The sequence below is a fragment of the Oxyura jamaicensis genome, chromosome 1 (assembly GCF_011077185.1).
Source record: "Oxyura jamaicensis isolate SHBP4307 breed ruddy duck chromosome 1, BPBGC_Ojam_1.0, whole genome shotgun sequence".
In the NCBI taxonomy this organism is placed as follows: Eukaryota; Metazoa; Chordata; class Aves; order Anseriformes; family Anatidae; genus Oxyura; species Oxyura jamaicensis.
This window is the reverse complement of record NC_048893.1, coordinates 70,237,782-70,257,244: the sequence shown is the minus strand read 5'-3', so window position 1 is coordinate 70,257,244 and position 19,463 is coordinate 70,237,782. Positions and strand designations below refer to the sequence as shown.

Here is a 19,463-nt window from a genome sequence, read left to right as displayed (position 1 = left end):
CTAGAATCAGATTCATGATGAATGTTAGTAGTCCTAAAAAAAACTAACCAAAAAATAACCAGCACAGGTATGCACAGAATACCAGACAGTGATGTTTAGTCAGCAAAGTTGGAAGTGGTTAAATGTGACTTTTCAAATCTTTTTCTTAGCCAGTAGGTAAACATCCAGTTTGGAATACGTTTGGTGTATTACTGGGTTTTCCTAGGCAGATTTGTTTTAAAAGGAAGATGCTGTATGGATGCAGTTTCACTAGAAGAAAGCTATGTGAACAGGAGAACGTTCTGTCTGTGGTAGTTTCTGACATCGTGGTTATTGGAAATTTTGCTTAGTGGCATAAAGTGTAGTTATACTGTTAAGCTGTATATACCTGAAACTTAAAAATGGTGCAGTGTGTGTACTCGCATTGCACATAGCTGCCCACAGAGAAGAGCATGTAAGAATTTTGAGCTGTTTTTTACCTCGGAAAATATTTTTTAATATTTTATTATTATTCTTATCCACCATGGAACAAAAGACTGCTGTGTGAAGTTACACAGGCCAGACTGACTAGAAACAAGTCAAGTAGCAGCTTTAGAAAAGATAAAAAGATGTAGCTAAGGCACAATAATAGTTTGCAGCACAGAATACTGCTTTTGAAAAAAACAGGAGCTGTACTTCTTGTGTACTGTGGTTCCATAGAGATGTGGCTGTACATAAACAGGCCAATGTTTTCAAACAGCTGCCAAATTCTCAGCTTTTAAGTGTTTGTTTTGGACACCTGATTTTCAGTGTACTGAGCTGCCATAATTCTAACTGTTACAGGGAATTGCATTTTCTCAAGATTATAAATCCTGTTGAAATTCAATTGTGATTATCCTTGAAGAAGATAGAATTGTTTAGTTGCAGCTATCATTCATTTTATTTCTCTTCTACCTGATATGTGTGTATGAAAAAAACGGAATCAGCTGTCTCCTCTGTGTTGTTGCTGATAGCCCTGCAAATACGAGGTTTGCAGTGAGAGGTGTAGCTGCACATCACAGCCTGATCTGATACACCAGCTGTTGTTAAAGATCAGGCATGCTCTCTCTTCGTGCTTCTTTCATTTCCTGCCAGCCATGTGGATGCCAGCCTTCCTTCCTTTCTGCTGCCCTTCAATGAGTCCATTCAGCTATCTCAAGCTATTTACATTTTTCCTGTGTTACGTTTCTATCAGTTTTATGAGCCAGATTGTTTCACTGAGGCTGTGTCTATACTAGGTAATAAAATATGCTGGGGATTGTTCTCTGGACCCAGAGTGAAGTGGCAATACCGCACACATGTAACAGTCTTCCTCCCAGAACAGATAGCTGTTTCTTAACCAGGCCTGGGCATTTGGCTGGGAGAATACCAAGCTGTTGTGGGCCAAAATGGTGTCAGAGAGAACACTAACATGTATGGCTCAAGCCTGAGCTCTGGCCCTGGTTTATTTACTCTTACAGATGTGGACAGAGAGGTCAGACATTGCAGGAGCCAGACCAAAGGTAGGCTGGAGCTGCGTGGCTGGAAATGAAGAGGGGAGCGCGAAGGCGCAGGACTGACAATGTCAGAGCTACGGCAGGGATATCCTTTTGATGTCGTGGATCTATTGAGTTGGCTGTACCCTTAATGCAACTTTATTTTGCAACCCGAAACTTCTCTGTGGCTCTGCAGAGGGCTGTGAGTGCTGTCCCTGTTGTAACTGCTTTCTCAAAGTTCTATTCTGTCAGCTAAAATGTCTTACAAATTAAATTCAAACTGATATATGAAAGTATATTTGGGACTCTGTAAACAGAATTTCTTGTCCAGATTGTTTCATTGTTTTGTTAGTTGTTTTTGTCTTTTTTTTTTCCCACCTTGCTATAATTCAGTTTCTTCCTTGGTTTAAAAAAAAAAAATTAAAAAATTGGGGTGGAGAGGTGGAGTAGCAGGCAGGCAGCAGTGGTGATAGTATTGTTAATACAGTGCTATTAAACCAGTAAGTAGATACCCTTTACATCGTGTGAAGGATGAGCAGAGAGCTTAGATGTCAGGAAAATAATTGGTTATATTTTGATGTTTTTGATCATGCAGGAGTGTAAGGCTTGTGATCTCTATACTGTAGCAAGTGACCTGATTTAGAACTGTGAAGTCATGTGAACCAAGTATATCCTCTGACATGTCAGTAGCTTGGAAGCACAAGTACTTGATTTCCATTTGCCAAAAGATGTAGATTCATTGCACTCATACCTGTTGCTAGGACTCCAGTCCGCAATGTTAATTCAGTGTAAACTTTGTTTCTGGGTGATATATTTATCATGCAGAAAAGCTTTGTATGGTAGGAATTTCTAAATTATTGGAACAAAACTGAAGACTTTTTTCTTGACAACAACAAAAAAAAGTGAAAGAATTTTGATTCACATTCCACTCTGGGTACTCTGAGTTGTGGCATGCCATTAAATCAAACTTAGTTTATTTTCAGCAGTTGGTTTTTTTATTATTATTATTTTATTTTATTTTTTAAATGTAATCATTGAGCAATGAGAGCATGTAAAAAATACTCTGAAGGAATGAATAAAATTGTAATACACTGAAGAATAAGTAAGCCAAGCAATTCCAGGTGCTGTTTATAGAAGACATTAGTCTACTGGTAGAAGAGTACAAAAGCTAGCTCATTGGGATTACTCAAATAATTTCCAGAAGAAAGAACCTTAATCTGTAATATCTTGTCTGAGGGTCAGTCTCTTTTATTGGATGTAAATCTTACTAAGCTGAATTTAGGTTATCAAACATGCTTTGCTAGTATTTCTGGGCAGGGGAATGAAGTTTATCAGTGAAATAAAACCACAGAAAATACACAGTGGTGTTCTTCTCCACTAAGAACGCGAATTCAGGCTTCTTGAATCTCTTCCAGAAACAGATGTAAATTCCACTGTAGCTTTTCAAATAGTGAATAATCATGGTCTGTTACGTTTGATGATGAATCATGCAAGGGGTTGCAGATGGTGAGAAGAGTGCAGCTGTGCAGATACTAAAGGAGCTGAGATGGAAGACTAGAGGACCCGAGGGGATGAAGGAGGTGATTTGAGGGTGGGTTGACACGGCTTATGAAAGAGAAGGATAAGACAGCTGAAAGACTACTGAAGCTGAGCATGCTGGGGTAAAGCCAAAAACTGAAACCTGAGATTTAGGGATGGGGAGAGTGCTGGAAACTGAAAAGGATGTATACTTGAGGCAAAAAAAGATTTTTCTTGTTGTTGATCTCTGAATCAGAAGTTGCAGCATTAGATATCAAAGTAACTTTGCTTTTGTTCCAGGCCAAAACCTTAGATGGAAGTTTAAGCAGTAGATGAAACAAGGAAACTGAAGGGCTTCATGTACTTTTAAAGGAATGCTGGTCATAAGCAGGAGAGCTGCTGTAGTTATACATACAGATGCAAAGTTGTGGGTTTTTTTGTTTTGATTGTTGAGGATGGGGCTTGTGTAATGAAATCAGAATTGCAAAATTTGGGAATTTACCAGGTGGATAAGTTTTATCTGACTAGGTGCTCCTAAAGAAGGGGGATTTCAAGTCCCAGGTTGTGGTTGAAGGACAGTGAAGATTCAACTGAAGCTTTGCATGATCTCAGTGATAAAAGGAATGATCTTAAACAAACATTCTAGAAAATCCAAACCATCTTTCATCTGTTTGCATTGAGTCATTTTAATTGAATCCATCTCTCTCTCTCGATGAAAAAGTATTGTTTCAAGACAATGGCTCTTTTCTTTATTCAGGAAAGATGTTGCCATTAGAATCTGTAAGAACTACTATTTTTGCCCACAGGTCAGAAGTCCTCAGTGAAAGTGAATATTTAAACACTATTTCAAGGACACCCAATTGTCTTTTTCTTAATAAAGTATGCAATTAGGAGTCAAATTGAGGGATCCTGGAAAACTAGAACAGTACTTCAAGTACTAACAGGCATCCATTTGTATATTCTACAAACCTTAGTAAGTGCAAAAGAAGAGTTATGCTCATAATCAGCTGTATTAATAACTGTCTTCAGAATTACTTTCTCATCTCTTTTAGTCTTACTACTTCAAAAAGTCAGGTATATGCAGTACAGTCTGCCTTCCTCTTCCAATAACTTTGAATCTGCATGTCTTGCCAAATTTGACAGAGGAGTGGCATTGGAGTTGCACAATTTTTTTTTTGGAAGTTGGTAACTGGACAGAAGGAGGGAAAACACATTATTGACCCAGCTGAGGAAATGACACAGTAAGAACTCAACGATTCTCTGTTCCATTTGGCCTGTTAATTGCCAATCAGCACAAGAGCACTGGTTGCAACATGCAGCTCTGAGCCAGCTTACAGCTTGTGCTCACTGTTTGCCCAGTCAGTAGTTCAGGGACATTGTGTGGGGGGAGGAAAGTATTGTGAGGAAGGGAAAGATCAGGGAGTCACAATAGGATGACATGGGGTTACAATGGTATGAAAATGTTAGGTCTTGGGAAGCAAATCAATAGAAATTAAAGCGTCTTATTTCTTCTAACAGCAGTTACCCCTTTTCCAGTGTTTTAATGCAACTGACAGTGAATACCAGTATGAATTCTACCTCCCACATTTAGTTACCATCACAACATAATGCTGTCACGTTTTTATCATGTTGTTTAAACTCAGTTATATACAACTTCAAAAATCTCTTTACAATGTAACAAAACTACTTGGTATCCTTAAAGTATTGTAGATTGTGTTGCAATATTTGAGACCTAGCATTTGTGTTCAGTTGAAGTATTTTTGTTGTAGGAACATTGCTTTGCTTTGCTGAAGAATAAGCAAGTGTGAAATCATACAGGAATAATAAGTATGTTCACAAAACAAATGATGAGTTAACTATTTCTCAGCCTTCGTTTTACTATGAATTTATACTTAAGGCAAGTATTTCTATTTACAAGACACCAAGAATTTTAGTTTTAAGAGTATGTTATTACCAGTCCTGCCAGGAAGAAATTATTGACAATATATACCAATTGCTACCACACATAAGGGTCTGAGGAGATAAAACAAATGCAATTATTTTATCCTAGTTTATAAGAACACATTTGAAGACATCCATGCATATACGTGAACCCTAAAGGTTGTTACAATGTTATTGAAGGTTTAGAAATCGCTTCTCACTAAATCACCTAAGACTTTGCTTGATTCCATAATTTAATGGCAATTGGTTTTTATTTCTTTTTATAAATAGTCTGTCTAAAGTCTCACATTTGTTAGTAAGAGCTGCTAGACATCTTTGCTTGTAAAAGTTATGATGTCGTTTTGAATAGGACAGTGATTTGTTGTGATTTTGTTTTGTTTTGTTTTAAATCAAGCACAGGAACAAGTAAAATTTCTGAGTTATAGAGGTTTACAGCAGATGTAACAGCATCATCGATATGTTTAATGGAAAATGACCAAAAAACCTGCCTGGCACTACTTCTATATTAATCAAATCATAATTTTAATGGACAATTTTATTTGCACAGATGTCTTTAACATTTCACCCTCTGAAGTTTATTTTTACCATATGTAGTAAAAACATACTCTGCAGGAAACTTAGCAATAGACTTACATTTTATTTACTCAAAAATTGATTATGTTAGAGATAATCATTTAGTCACCACATTAAAATGTAATTTGTATTTGCCTTTTACCCAAATTTGTATTTGTAAAATACAAATTTTACAAATTTGTATTTGCCTTATCTTTATCCTTCAACAAAGGAAATTTCTGTGGAATGTCAGGGTATGGTTAGAAAATTGTTGAGAAGTCACTTTGCATAATCTGAGATGCATTACTCACACATGTAAGGGAACAATTGCAACATTTCAATTTAGTCTCAATGACCTTGTTTCCCAGTGAGCAGCGTGTTAAGACAGATGTGTTTGTAAATGCTGTACACATAGGAACCAACTTTGACTTAACCACTAAAACTTACTTTTACATACTATTTTTAGAAAAGAGCATCAATAATGGTTTTATGACATCTAATATGTTCATGCAGTTCATAAGACTTTTTTTTTTTTTTTTTAACTTCTCTTAATTCTGGCCATACTATGCAAGCAGGTTTATCCTCAGTTTGAGCACACTGACTTGGGAAGTCTGGGTGTTCCTAGCTGTTAATTGATTCAAAATACTGGCTTAGGTAGTTAGCTTGTCAGATGTTTGGACAGTAATGCAAAACTTAAAAAAAGCCAGATGACTTTCAAAAATGAATAAGGAGTTTGGGGACAGATGGGGAAAGTAGAAGCGCTTTGAGTTCATTAACGTGGTAATAAAAATATAGTAAGTACTCAGATGACACATTTGTGTGAACGTGACCTTGGTCTTGGATCAAATAGCAAATACATAAATGTCATGTTTGTCTGAATGTGACCTTGCATTGGTTCAAATATCAATCATAAATCTAATCCTAGATTTTAATGTACATGTACAAAAAATGGCCTCTTAAATGATGCATCGTATCTTTGGTTCTCAGAAGTCATGGTCTTCACATGTAAGTGTTCAGCAAACACAAAAAGCACCTTTGTGCTAAACACTAAATTATTTTAGCTGCATTGCCTACAAGATGCTGTCATTAATGATTTAGAATCTGTTAAAGCTTGAAGTGCAAACTGCTATGACTGCTATGATTAACATGTTTAATCATTTGAATCTTGTTCAAGTATGGAATAATTTGAGTAGATATAACAGGGACCTGAAGAGACATGGACACTAAAACAGCATTGAATAAAGAGCAAAGCCAGTGATTGTTTGGAGAGAGGAAAAGAAAAAAATGTAGAGTGTGCAGCAAGCATAGATGTATATATAACAGTGAAGTGGGGGTTTTATTAGAAACTGTGATGAGCTGTAAGAAGTAGTTGTGGGGACTTGAAAGACAGCACATATCAGAGAACACCACGTTCTCTGTAACATTGTGATTACTAAGATGTTGCAGTGGGTTTCTTGAAGCACATTCCTATTGTGGTTAATTCTTGTATGAATAAAATATACATCAATATATCTGTACTGATGCCTCAAAAATATGGGGTGTTACTAATTCCAATCTGAATAATTGCTTTCATGGTAAATTGAATGAACTTCCCACATATTGTTGTATAGGCTGTTTTTTGTTTTTTTAATGTCATGTTAATTTTAGTATGCCTATTCTATAATACTAAGCACGTAGTCAATTCTCAACCACGTGTCAGTGCTCATTATTTTCTGTAAAAGTGGAACCAGAACCAGGATAAACAGAGAAAGGCAAAAAATCACAAATTACCATTTTTCAGGATTTCTGGGCATCTCGGCAGCAAAAGTTAAAGGAAGACAGAAGATTTTTCCACAGGGAAAGGGAAGATTTTTCCCTTATGACTTTGCTGGCACTTACCTGTTTTAGAGTCAGGAATCATCTATAGATCAGACTGGGTTGTACTGTAATTAAAAACTAAGGCAAAGACCCCATCAAAGCACTTTTTGAAGAAAATAGGAAAGTGAAAGTTAACAGGCTTGCTTACCAATAGTCCTGATATAATATTCGGTAGTTTGTTGACTTGTTCTGAATTCCTGACTAGTCAAGTCTTAGAAGAATTTAAAGGATTCAGCAGACATAGATTTAAAAGAGAGATTTAAATGCTTTACTTTGGCATATAGCTACTTCTGAAATAAGTTTCTGCTTAGCCTTCACTAGGGATGAAAAGTAAAGGCTGATCTTTCTATGTCCAGTTACAGAAATTAGTGAGGTATTCACCTTTTGGATATGAAGATTCACATTTAGAGGAGGAAAAAACAAAGCAAAATCTCTGAATGTCATATGGGTATTCTATTCAAAAATAAAGATGTTAATCTGTTTGAGCTTTGTGTCAGCTCAAGCAACAACACAATCTCCATTCTTTAAAGAAATGAACTAAGAAAAATGGAATTTTTGTTTCATCAGAAGGACCTTGGTGCAAATTTGAGTACTGTCATATTTGATATATCTCATGTCCATTTATGTGGAAGAAAGCAAGTATTGTTTCAGATAAATGTAAACTTGAGGTGATAGACCTGTAAGTCTTGTCTCTGGAGCCTGAAGACAAGGTTGCAAAACCTTTATGTCCTGTTGCTGACAAAGTCAAATCTGGCTCCTGTTGTTCAAGGGGTTAGCAGTGGCTAATTTAAAGACAGGCTTCAGATCTCATCATACTGATAACTCGGAGCTGTGGTATTTCTGTACATTATAAGTCAAGATCTGTCTGCTAGAGGCTGAGTAGGCTAATGTTGTGGATCAAATACAAAATTCAGATGAAATGTATTTCCTGGTCTAATATTTAGTCAGTGTAGATGTCATATATATAAATGTACAGTGTTCTCAACTGAGTTCCTATTTCCCCTGCTCTTGAGGGGCTTGTTGAATATAAAAATTCCTGCTGTTAGGAAGCCATTTGGTAAGATGTTGTTTTATTTTTTCTTTGAGCTAAATGACATCTTTCAGAGTTTCTAGCACTGGAACTTTTTATTATTATTATTATTATTATTATTTTTTCAGGAGTGGGAAGCCTGGAGTGTTGTTGTTTCAGCTGAGAGTAAATGCCTGTATCTTCCATTTACTGGATTTCTAAGAGATTTTTACTGTTGGGAGAATGATGAATAACTGGGATGTGCATGAGCTCCCCAGCCTATAGGGAAGTCCTGTGGCCATATCAAAAGATTATACTGCTTAGTCTAATACAGAGGCTGTCTGATCTGTAGAGCAATTTTCTGCTCTCAACAGCCACTTAAGTGGCAGGGCTACTTTACTTCAGGCAATGCAAAAGCCTAATTTAGAAGCCTAGACTGTTGATACAGTCATTGGATTATTCAGAGAGGATTCAGTCTGCACATCCACAAATACATTTGTTGGCTGTGCAGTACAGCCAACTGCTTTTTCTGCTCCCTGTGTTGAGCCAGCACAAATATTTGTAAGGCTTTGCAGTGCACTGGATTGGGGAAGTGATCTGGTTGAAAAGTCCTACTTTGAAATTTGTGGTCTCAAAGACCAGTCACACTCTGGAAAGTCCATTGAGTTCTGCATTACTCAGATGTTTAAGTGAGGTGCTTGACGTGAGGTGAGATGCTTGTTTGCTGAAAATTAATTCCTGCTTTTTATTTTTTCTTCTCCCTTAGTAATTGCTTCAGTCCTGTGAGAGGGTATTCAATTTGGAAGAAATAGTTTAATTACCTCCTGGACAGTGCCGTTGCTGCTCTGTTACTACTCACTTCTTGAACAGCAATGTTGACAAAACCAAAAAATCGTTACAACTATATAAAATGAATGTGTTACATAATTTTTAAAAAAATGAAGAAATAATGAATATATAAACATGAAGTTATAGAAAGCTGCTAAGCGGTTTTGAAGCACAAATGTTGCATATAAATGGGGGATGAATCGTTCAAAGACATTTATCCTTCTCTAATATATTATAGGCAATGAGATTCCACTTCAGAGAGGCAGGACCCATGAAGTAGCTTCTTCCCTCTCACTAAATCTTGCAAAGAAGCTACAGGGAGATGCCAACAGGGAATGAAGCTGGCTCAGTAAATGCAAAGTAGTTGTATAGTGACCACTAGTGATTATGTCATTGGCCTCTGTATTTTTTCAATCTGCCTACTCCCCCCAACCCCCTTGCTGAGTCACTTTTTTCCTGTCTCTTTCTCTTTCTGTGTAGGGTGTGCCCAAATTTTAACAGCTCAGCAGTGTTAAGGAATTATTTCCATAGGTATTTTAGGCTTTTTTAAAGGTTATGATATTGCTGCAGATGCTAAATTTTGAACAGTGCCTCTGTATATACTGCAGTTATAAGTGATTCAAAGTTTCCTTTTATAAGGAGATGTGATAGTATTTTATTTAGCGGTCCAGGATGACTTTGAATGTTTTCGCCTTTAACTGAGTGTTTTTATAACCATACAGGTTGAGGTTTCAGATTTTTGCTTGGGAGGGACATAAATGTTAAACAGATGTTCCTAGAGCCTTAAACTTCTATTAATAATCTGCATTGTGGCTCCTATGCACTTGAATATTAGGTAAGGAATCTTCCATGTTTAGTATGGCTAACTGTTTGACAACCCTTGTTTGTTTTCTTTACAGAGTTTGTATCCTGTTATGTTTTACTGTTGGTAATAATCTTTTTGCCAAATAACAGGTGTTGGTTATTTTAATATCTCTTTATATATATTCTTATTTTTAAAGTGGTTTGTACCAGGAAAAGTGTGGATTTGTAGCGCTGTCATGTAAATGATATTTTATACTTCTATTAAGACGCTTCCTTACTTTTTCAAAGTAAAAATAACTGAATAACAATAAGGTTACATGTTAAGAACTGAAGATTTTTATTTATTTTTTCTTTTACTGGTGGGAACCTGCATCTACATGCCAAATATCATTTATATTGCATGATAAGAGTTTCTGGCAACATTGTTGTACCTTGCTACAGAGCTGGAAAACTTCTACTCTGCAAATGTCATAAAATAGATTTAATTTTAAAATCTCAACACTATGCCTAAATAAGTCATGTTGGCTTTATCAATAAATTTCTTCCAGTCGTGGTGGGCTAATAGCTGGTGCTGCACCATGGAAGTATTGTGTATTTCCTTGACAGTCTGATAAAGTACATCTAGTTGAAGAATACTTCTGCTTAATGTAATATGCAGTCAGTTGCTCATGTGGTTTTGTTCACACCTAGCCTGTCATTAATCAGCACTGCTCATGTGCATCTTCTTACTGTTGACTTGCTTGTGCAGCATGTTAATTGAACTCTTTTAGTCCTGTCTTTAGAAGTATTACTTGTATGGAAAAGTTGATTAAAAATGTTATTTTTCAATAAGAAAATCTTGCCTTTCCTCTCTCTTTTTGGATCACGTTTTAAAATTCAGCAGGACAGAAAACCCTGGGACCAAAGAAACGCTGCTGCCTGGCTCAGTAAGTTCTGCTCGGGTTTGGCTGAGTAATACAAAAACAAACAAATGCTCCCATATTGTTTTTACCACTTTTAGTATCAATCAGCAAAATATTTGAAGTGTGTTGGAGCTTTAACAACACTTCCCATGTAAGATTAGAAGTGTGTTATCTCTGCATCTCCTGATGCAATTATAGATGCAATAATTTTCAGGGGAGGAAAGTAAAACTCATCATGCTCTCCACTTCTGTAAGCCAGTAGACTTGTCTCTGTGGCCTCTGCTCCTCCTTCAAGAACTCTCTACTGTTTCTTCAATTCTACAAGTATACTTACAGATCAGAGAAAGAAGATTTTCTTTTCTCCACTTTTCCTAAGCAAACAATATTTTTCCCTTTTGATTGACCAATAAACTAACAACATTTTTTTTCAATGCTGCAGACTAATATAGACTGTGTTGTCCTATAAGCTGTGTAATTCCACTGCTGTTTAATACATTGCCCAGTTGTAAGGGGAATGATCTGGGGAAAGAACACTGTGCAGTATATAAGTACATTCTGTTATTGTGCCTAAAAAAACTGAGGTTGCATAGACTTTTTTATTTTGTAATTTATAAGAGCTTAACTTTACAATTTTAGTATTGAAAATATTGAATATTAGTATTTTTGGAAAATTAAAGTATGTGAATTTTGATTTAATGTAAAGGCAAGGATGCTTACAAGTTGTGTATGATATCTTAGAGTACAACTGTATAAAAGGGAAAAAACATAGTTTCTCTGTGTGTGTGCACATGTGTGCAACTGGCAGCCTTGATGAAGAGGTGGCACATGAAAAATTTTCATTTGTTGTAAATTGTCTTATGTTCTTAATGCTATGGAAAATACAAAATATTACTGGTGTGGATGGTTACAAAGTATCAAAACTTTTAAATGTCAGAGGATAAAGGAGAAAACATGCATCCTTTCCCAGATAGGAGGTGGGACTTCATACTTACAGGTGCCAAATTTTATGTTCAGTTGATGATTTTTATATGTTGAAGCAAGATATTGGAAATATCCTTCAGCTTATTTATTTGTTCAGGGTCTTCCTATTCACTTAAGTTTTCTAAAAGCATCTACTGTACCTGCTAGTTCTAAATGTTCTGTATTCAGCTGCAACGTTCTCAGTGACCTGAAGGTAATGATTGTTTCAACTTTAACCTTGATATTTGCAAGCAAGCCCTTTAAACAATCAATTTGTTTATGCAGTAAATCCAGACTACAAACAGTAACTGTTTCTCAGAGACCTTTGCATCTCAAAGATCTGTCTCCTTACAGGGATTATCCTTAGTGTGGCAAGTATTAAATGTGGAACAGCCAAGGGTTTAGTCTCCCACCATCCTTTTCCAGAATGAAGCAAATTACTGATTGCTACATGAATAGGCATTTTTCTTTGATAATCTGACTCTGATTTCTTTAAAACCTGTCTCAAGTTTATAGGTAAGTTACTCATTGGTTATTTGCAATGTGGTGGTGGGAGAGGGGGACTTACTCAAAAAAGCAGGCATATTGCAGAGATAATAGACTGTGAGAGAGCTCCAGTAAAATCTGTTTATCTTTAAAACAAAAATTATATGAATCTGTGTTCTCATTTTTCTATGTCAGTCTTTCTTATTTTCAGTTTCCTTTATGTGTGTTTGCATGTGAGTGTAGGAGAGGTGGCATGGAGACTAGAATATTGTATGGGACACTGAGAAAATCCTCTGACAATGTCCCAACCACAGGATTTATCCAAAGTCTTCAGAATAAGAAGAAATGTTGACTTATACAGGCATGTGAGTGGACACTGCAGCTACCTCCAACTACTCTTGTAACATGTTTAATCTTCTAACAAGCTTTAGCTTTTCTTGTAAAGCAAAGTACTCTGAGAATGTTATTTAAATAAACTTTGTACTCATTACTCTTTTTACTGCAGAGGTTTTATTTTCATATGAACTGTATCGATGCATATTAAGTGAAAGTTGCCAATGAAAGCATATGCATGTATAAATATGCACAAGTACAGAGAAGACAAAATGCAAGGAGTTAATTGCATGAATATCAGGTGGTTTACATTAATGTTTTGTTTCTGTGCTTCTGAAAAAAAATATTTTTAAAAAATATTTTTTTTCAGTAATGGAAAGGTTAGTATGTTTTGTCTTCAGAAATGGTTATGTAAGAGCTGTGCTCACTAAAGTAGCTAGTTAACCATTGACATGAGCCATAATGATTAAGCAGCTGTAATTTACTGGTAGTGTTTGAAAGTACTAAAGGGTATGTCATTTAACAGTTAAAAACAAAAACTACTTCGTTTATATTTCACTAGCTGTTGAGCTGTTTTATATAAATTCAGCTAAACAGTCTGGTGAATTTTAAATATTTACTGCAAATGCAGAGATGTGTGACACAATTTGGACAAAACTGATTGTGCTGTTGAAAAGCTGTTGCCATGTTCAAAGTTGAGCTATCAAGTCTTTTCACTGCTTTCTTGTCAAATAAGACCTACTTTATTGAAAGTTGAACTTCACTGTTCACTTAATCTTTTAAAAATACTTGTGCTGGACTAGGAGGTTGCACTTACAGAAGCAGGTGTGATTCAGCAGGTAGCTTCAAGTAACACTGGGCTGGCTACTCAGAGCCTGGTGCTTCCTAAAACTTCCTCCCCAGCGATACTGGGATACTCTTGCTACACATCGGCAGAGGAACGACATGTTTCTTTGCTATGAGCAATGCCGTTACACTCAGCACACTGGAGGAGCAGTGCTGATCATAATCTCTGCCATTCCTTTTTTCCTTTTTCTGTTGATGGATCCTTAGGGAGACAAATTTTGTAGTCCACTTTGGATTGCCAGAGAACAGTTGCTATTATTCTCAGCTACCATTATAAAAATGGTAAACATCAAGTTGTTTGTTTGTTTGTTTGTTTTTTACTCCTTTCCCTCAAAACAATTTACAGTGATAGTAATTTAACTTCAGTTTCACAAATAAATGCATAAGTAATTTCTTGTTTCTCCACTGAAGTCTGACATCTTCCAGTTAAATTTGGGGAGAGTATGATGTGTAATAAATGCTGGTGGCACAAGATTTGGACAGTGCTAGATAACTAACAGCAAACTGCAGAGTTAGTTCCAGGTTTTATGGAGATGGTTCGTGCTGCCTCAAGAGAGAAATTGTACAAATATATTCACAGTTAAAGGTACTGGCAGAGAATAACAAACAATGATAACCAGAAATGTTTGCTGTTGCTTCTCTTTCTTACTTTGTCAAAAGTAGTGCTTTGTAACAGCTTTCGCATCTCTAAAGTTATTTTGCAGCTTAAGTCTCCATGAGATTGGAAGCATTGGTCTGCATCCATGCAGATGGTTTAGCACTAAAATCTTTGTGTGATAGCACACAACAATCTGTGGCATTTTATTTTGATGTGTGACCATATGCTCCTAAAACATCAGGCTAATTCATTATTTTTTTTATTAGGTGGAGTGTTTATTTTGCGTTGTCATTCATACAATTTCTGAGCCTTTTTTTTTTTTTTCCAGAAGTAACTATGGTCATGTATGTTGGAGTGATTTTAATTTAAATTTTGTGTCTTCTGTCAGCCTTTTTAGTATCAAATGTAGATATTTGTTAATATTTTGTCATGTCACAAGCCAGCAGGATTTATAAGAGAAACAAAGGTAGTTCTTGGAGACAGGACAACTGTTGAGCTTTAGAAGAAAGTGATATTTGAAACTGATTTTACTAAATAGTCTCAAATTACAGAATTTATGTAGTGAATATAATGGATATCAATTACAGTTCAGTACTGTATGTGAAAGGAGTTATTCTGATTCAGTTTTCCAATACAATGTTCTGTTCCAAAATAATTGATTATCATAATCACAGTTTCTTGGATGCTCTTGAGGTTGAGATACAGATGAAAATCCTTGCATTGCTGATAAAATATCCTAGTACAGTGCTGGCAATGTCCTACTGAGTACTTAATATATCAGATTGGATAGGTACTTTTCCTGTTATTTCTAAATACACTGAGATGTGTATAGTGATAGAGTAGCAATGTGGCACATCCGAGTAAAATCAATAGTGACATACAGTGTTGTAACTGGGGTTACAAATCATGGATAAATTCCTATTCTTAGTCTCCTAGATATTCTTATTTGCTACCTTGTGATATAAAAGACATTTGTGTTTGCTATGGCTTCTTTGCTCATTGTTTGAATGTTTAAATTAATGTAACTACCAGACAGTGATTTAAAAGAGATGTTTTGTTGTTATTTCAATATTCCTCTGTAGTTCATCACGCAAACTGATAACACTTTATTTAAAGTGGATTTTGCCAAAAACAGGTATTTAAGAGACAGTTATTGCCAAGAAAATCCTCTTTATAGTCAAGTTATTTTTCCATTTCTAGTTAAGGCTATCCTGTTTCAAACAACGTTTTTTTCTTCAGGGAGCCTGAGTATAGTTTACAAATATGAATTTATTACAGCGGGTAATATTGGTAGTTGGGGAATGGTTGGACCAGATGATCTTGGAGGTCTTTTCCAGCCTTAAGGTTTCTATGAAAAACAGGTTAAATGGTGCATAGAGCTGTAAGAAGGATATATAGAACATATTGCTTTGTTTTAGTCACCAGAGTTTCTGATTGCAATGCAATTTCAATTTCTTCTTGTACCTGAGGGGTTAACATTCACTTGGCTAAAATGAGTGGTGAATACATATAAATATACTAGTACATATACATATACTAGTACAGCCTATATAGATAGGCTGTACTAGTATAGATGTTGGGTATAAATATTAAAAAAAATGGGTAGTCCTAAAATCAGAGGAAAAATTAGAGAAGACTACTGTATATATTTTAAATAACATTGATTGGCTGGTCAATGCTATGAAGGATGCAGATTGTGGGATAGAAAGCCTTATTATGCTATACAGATTTTTTGTTTGTTTGTTTTGCTTTAACATCATGTAGTGAACACACTGGAAAACACCATAGCAATGGTATATATATGAACCATTGGTTTTCCATGAAATAGCGGAAAGAGCACGTTGCTAAGTGCACTTGGAAAATAAATCTCTTAAAAACTGTGTGTACCTTGCAGGTTGTTGCAAGCATAGCTCTTAGTCTTCCATAGAGCATATCATTCTTCCCTCAGTTACATCTGGGCAAATATAATTGAAGGCAGACTTTTGCCATCAGTCTGGGGAGAAAAGGCTTGATGGTATCTTGCTAGTCTAAATCCTTTTATGTTTTTTATATGACTAAATACACGTGACAGCTGTCTTTTGTCATTAGTATGTAAAGCAATAGTTAGTTCTATGTATCACTCATAGACATCATCTTTTGGGCAATTATATAGAAAAACAGACAAAAAAAAAAAAAAAACCTTCTAAAACCAGAAAAAATACCCAATTTTCATAGGATGAATCTGTCATTTACCAATTATCAGATACAAGGATTGATTTCTTAATATTAAGTATTTAGTGTTGTAGAAGCCAGACTAGTTCTATATAAAACTTTAAATAACATCAAGGAAGGTTGGGTTTTATGTTTGTTTGCTTGTTTTTATCATAACCTAGCACTTTTTATTGAAAAATCAGTACTGGCATATCCCCATATAGCCAGTTATTGGCAAATTCAAGCTCCACGATAAACTGCAGTATACACGTGGCTCTTTGCAAAGCTCAGTGTTGAGTAGTAACCACAGTAACAGTCAAAGCTTCCCTGCAAGCCAGCATGTATTCATTGAATGGTCAATACTGCATTAAGACATGTCCGTATGTGTGCGGAGTATAACACAGCAGTTAGTGCAAAAAATTAGTTTCTTTTAGCAGTATGTTTTGGCAGCAGCAGCAACATTCTACAGCACACTTATTAGTTGAAATAACTACTTAATTTTCTTAAGAATCTGTACTGTTACTCAAAGTTGATTACACTGGTGGCAAGTTTGGAAGGCAGCTTTGAAAACATATTTCACTGTGGGAAATAAATCTAACTCTAGGAATTATAGAAATGTTGGATTGCATATGCTGGAGCACTCTTGATGAAGGTGTTAAGTTCATTGACCTAAGTAGGTCAAAAACCATTAGTTTTACCTGCTTCTATAAAGATTATAGTATAAGACAGTATTTTGTTCTCTGCAGCATCATAAGACCTATCAAATAAATCTAAGACATGAGAACAGAGGACCAAATCAACATATTTAAACTTGTTAGATGAAGTGAGAAAAGACTGCTCTCACATAATATGTAATCATATTGATACTTATTTTTCTGTGAAATTTGGTGGGAAGTGCTATATAAAAATAATTTGTACCCTCAACAGCAAAGGAGAAAAAACAACAACCTATACATTGATCTCGCCATATCTTTTCATCATACTGAAATATTTTTTGGACTTTTTTTCCTGTCCTGTCAATGATTCATGTTGCATAAAGCTTCTGGAGAAACAGAATATTGTTTTCATTATCAAATTAAGAGTTCAATATTCTGTGTGTAACAGAATCTAATATAAATATATGTTTTCTGAATTTGTAAGCACAGGACTTTTTTTTTTTTTTTTTTTTTTTCCCCACCAGTGTAAAGAAGTTTAAGTGACAGCTCTACTTGACCAAAATGGTGGACACTGAAAACCAGCTCTATCCACTTACTCCCTTGGAGGAGGATGATATAGGTAGCCCTTTATCTCGAGAGTTTCTGCAAGAGATGGAGAATATTCAAGACATTTCTCAGTCTCTAGGTGATGATAGCTCTGGAGCTTTAAGTTTAACAGAGTTCCAGTCACTGGGGAATGGTCCAGGATCTGATGGATCAGTCATAACAGGTAAGAGAGTTTTTGGTTACCATGAAACTTGCTTTTATAAATACATAATAATAGGAATGAAAAACTTTTTTTTAATGTAATAATTGTTGTTTATGACTAAATGACACAAAAAATATATAAACTGATAATAGCTTCATCTTAATATACTTAAGGCTACCATTATTTTATTAGATTGTAACATAAACTTGCTGGTTTTTAAGTTATCATTAATATCAATATTTTCTTTTTCAAAATAACTCTTAAAATCACTGTTTCTAGAAAGAAGTTATATATTTTAGTCATATTGGATGTAACAATATTGCACTAAAACAAATACAATTTCTTTAGTTTCTTTAAATCACAAGTATTTGAAATGTACTATGAAATATCAGTCAAAAATATTTTTATAATCAAGCTCCTACAAGTGCACCCAAAATTCCAGTATATTTTAATGTACTGGTGTTTGTAACTTGCTGTTTTCTCCCCCTTCTCAGGAGTAGCATTATTCAACTAATGGTTTCTACCCTGATAAAATACACTAATCTGAGAGTGCTATATATTACGTAGTCATTAGTCAAAAGATCTTTCTTTATGTGAGATTTGTTTTGAGGGTTCAAAATGGAAATTGTTGAAATGTTGTGGGACGCTGCAATAACATAAGTAAGATATTCTTTCTGAAATTGTGGTTTTACAAACCTTTTAGCAGTGCAACCATTTTAAGATTAAGTTTGTTATTATCCTTCTAGTTGTTTTGCATTCTGTTTTGTTTTTGCTTTTGTGTGTTTTTATTTTTTTACTGTAAATTAATTCTTAGGCTGAGATCACTAGATCACTATTTTACTTCACACAAATTGCACCAATAAAACTGAGTTGCGCCTCTGTGCTACAAGTGGTTGAAATGAATAGCGTAAATTTTGGAAGAAAGGAGAGCTGTCCCTTGGCACTCTTGCCCAAAGAAATGCTTGTTATAATATAGTTTGGGTCCCTTTTGGTTGCAGACTTTCACAGCTATAGATATGCTTCATACAGGAAAAGTTTATATGTACAGGCTTTATAATACAGTTCTTCTGTGGTATGATTTTTTTATTATTATTATTTGTGTGTGTATATATACAAGTCCTATGATAAGTGTTCATTGCAAAAACTCCTAGTTTTGCTGTTACAGAAGATGGAAAATGTAAATGTTTAAGACTCAAATTCCGTAAGACAAGTAAAAAGAAATGAAAATCATACTTTAAAAAAATCCTGGGTTGTAGGCTGTTGTTGATGACTCTGCCTGAGGGCTTGGCAGTGCTGGCAATGAAGACTCTGAATTCTATGCCAAGTTTTTTTTCCAATGTAATACTTGCTGACCTACATTCATAAGTGTTTCTTAATCTTTCTGTTAAAATAACACACCCATTAATTTGCTGAAGTCTTGTGGTGCAATTTGCAAGATAGAAGAAATTCTGGCCTCAGAAAATATTTTCCTCAAATAAGGTGGAAATATTAATTGAAATAATTGAAGTTGGAAGGTGTTGGTTCTGTAATGTGTTATCTAGTAGTAAAATAGAGAGTTTGTTTAATTCATTGTAGAGCTATCCAGAAATTATTTTCCCATTATACTCAAAAGGTAAAATATTTGAGCAAGACTTCTATTGCCTGGTTATCTTAAAAGTAGACACTCTTCTTACCTTCCTTTTAATACTTGTTTAGCCTTTTTACTGATGTGAAGGAGTATGTTTTCACTTTGATAAAATCTTTTCTTTAGAAAAATGATGTGT

General features: G+C 35.1%; 1 protein-coding gene across 2 annotated transcripts in view; it reads left to right on the top strand.

Annotated features, from left to right (window-relative positions):
- The window catches only part of PPARA (peroxisome proliferator activated receptor alpha), a 42,564-nt gene that overhangs the window by 5,624 nt on the left and 17,477 nt on the right, over positions 1-19,463 (top strand). The window contains exons 1-2 of one of the 2 annotated variants that reach the window (XM_035308887.1): positions 12,159-12,359; positions 17,477-17,721. In XM_035308887.1, the coding sequence (XP_035164778.1) occupies positions 17,514-17,721 (208 nt within the window). In that variant the 5' untranslated portion in view covers positions 12,159-12,359; positions 17,477-17,513. Of the gene's footprint in view, positions 1-12,158; positions 12,360-17,476; positions 17,722-19,463 lie in introns of those variants that run through there. The other variant, XM_035308882.1, reaches the window with a different exon arrangement.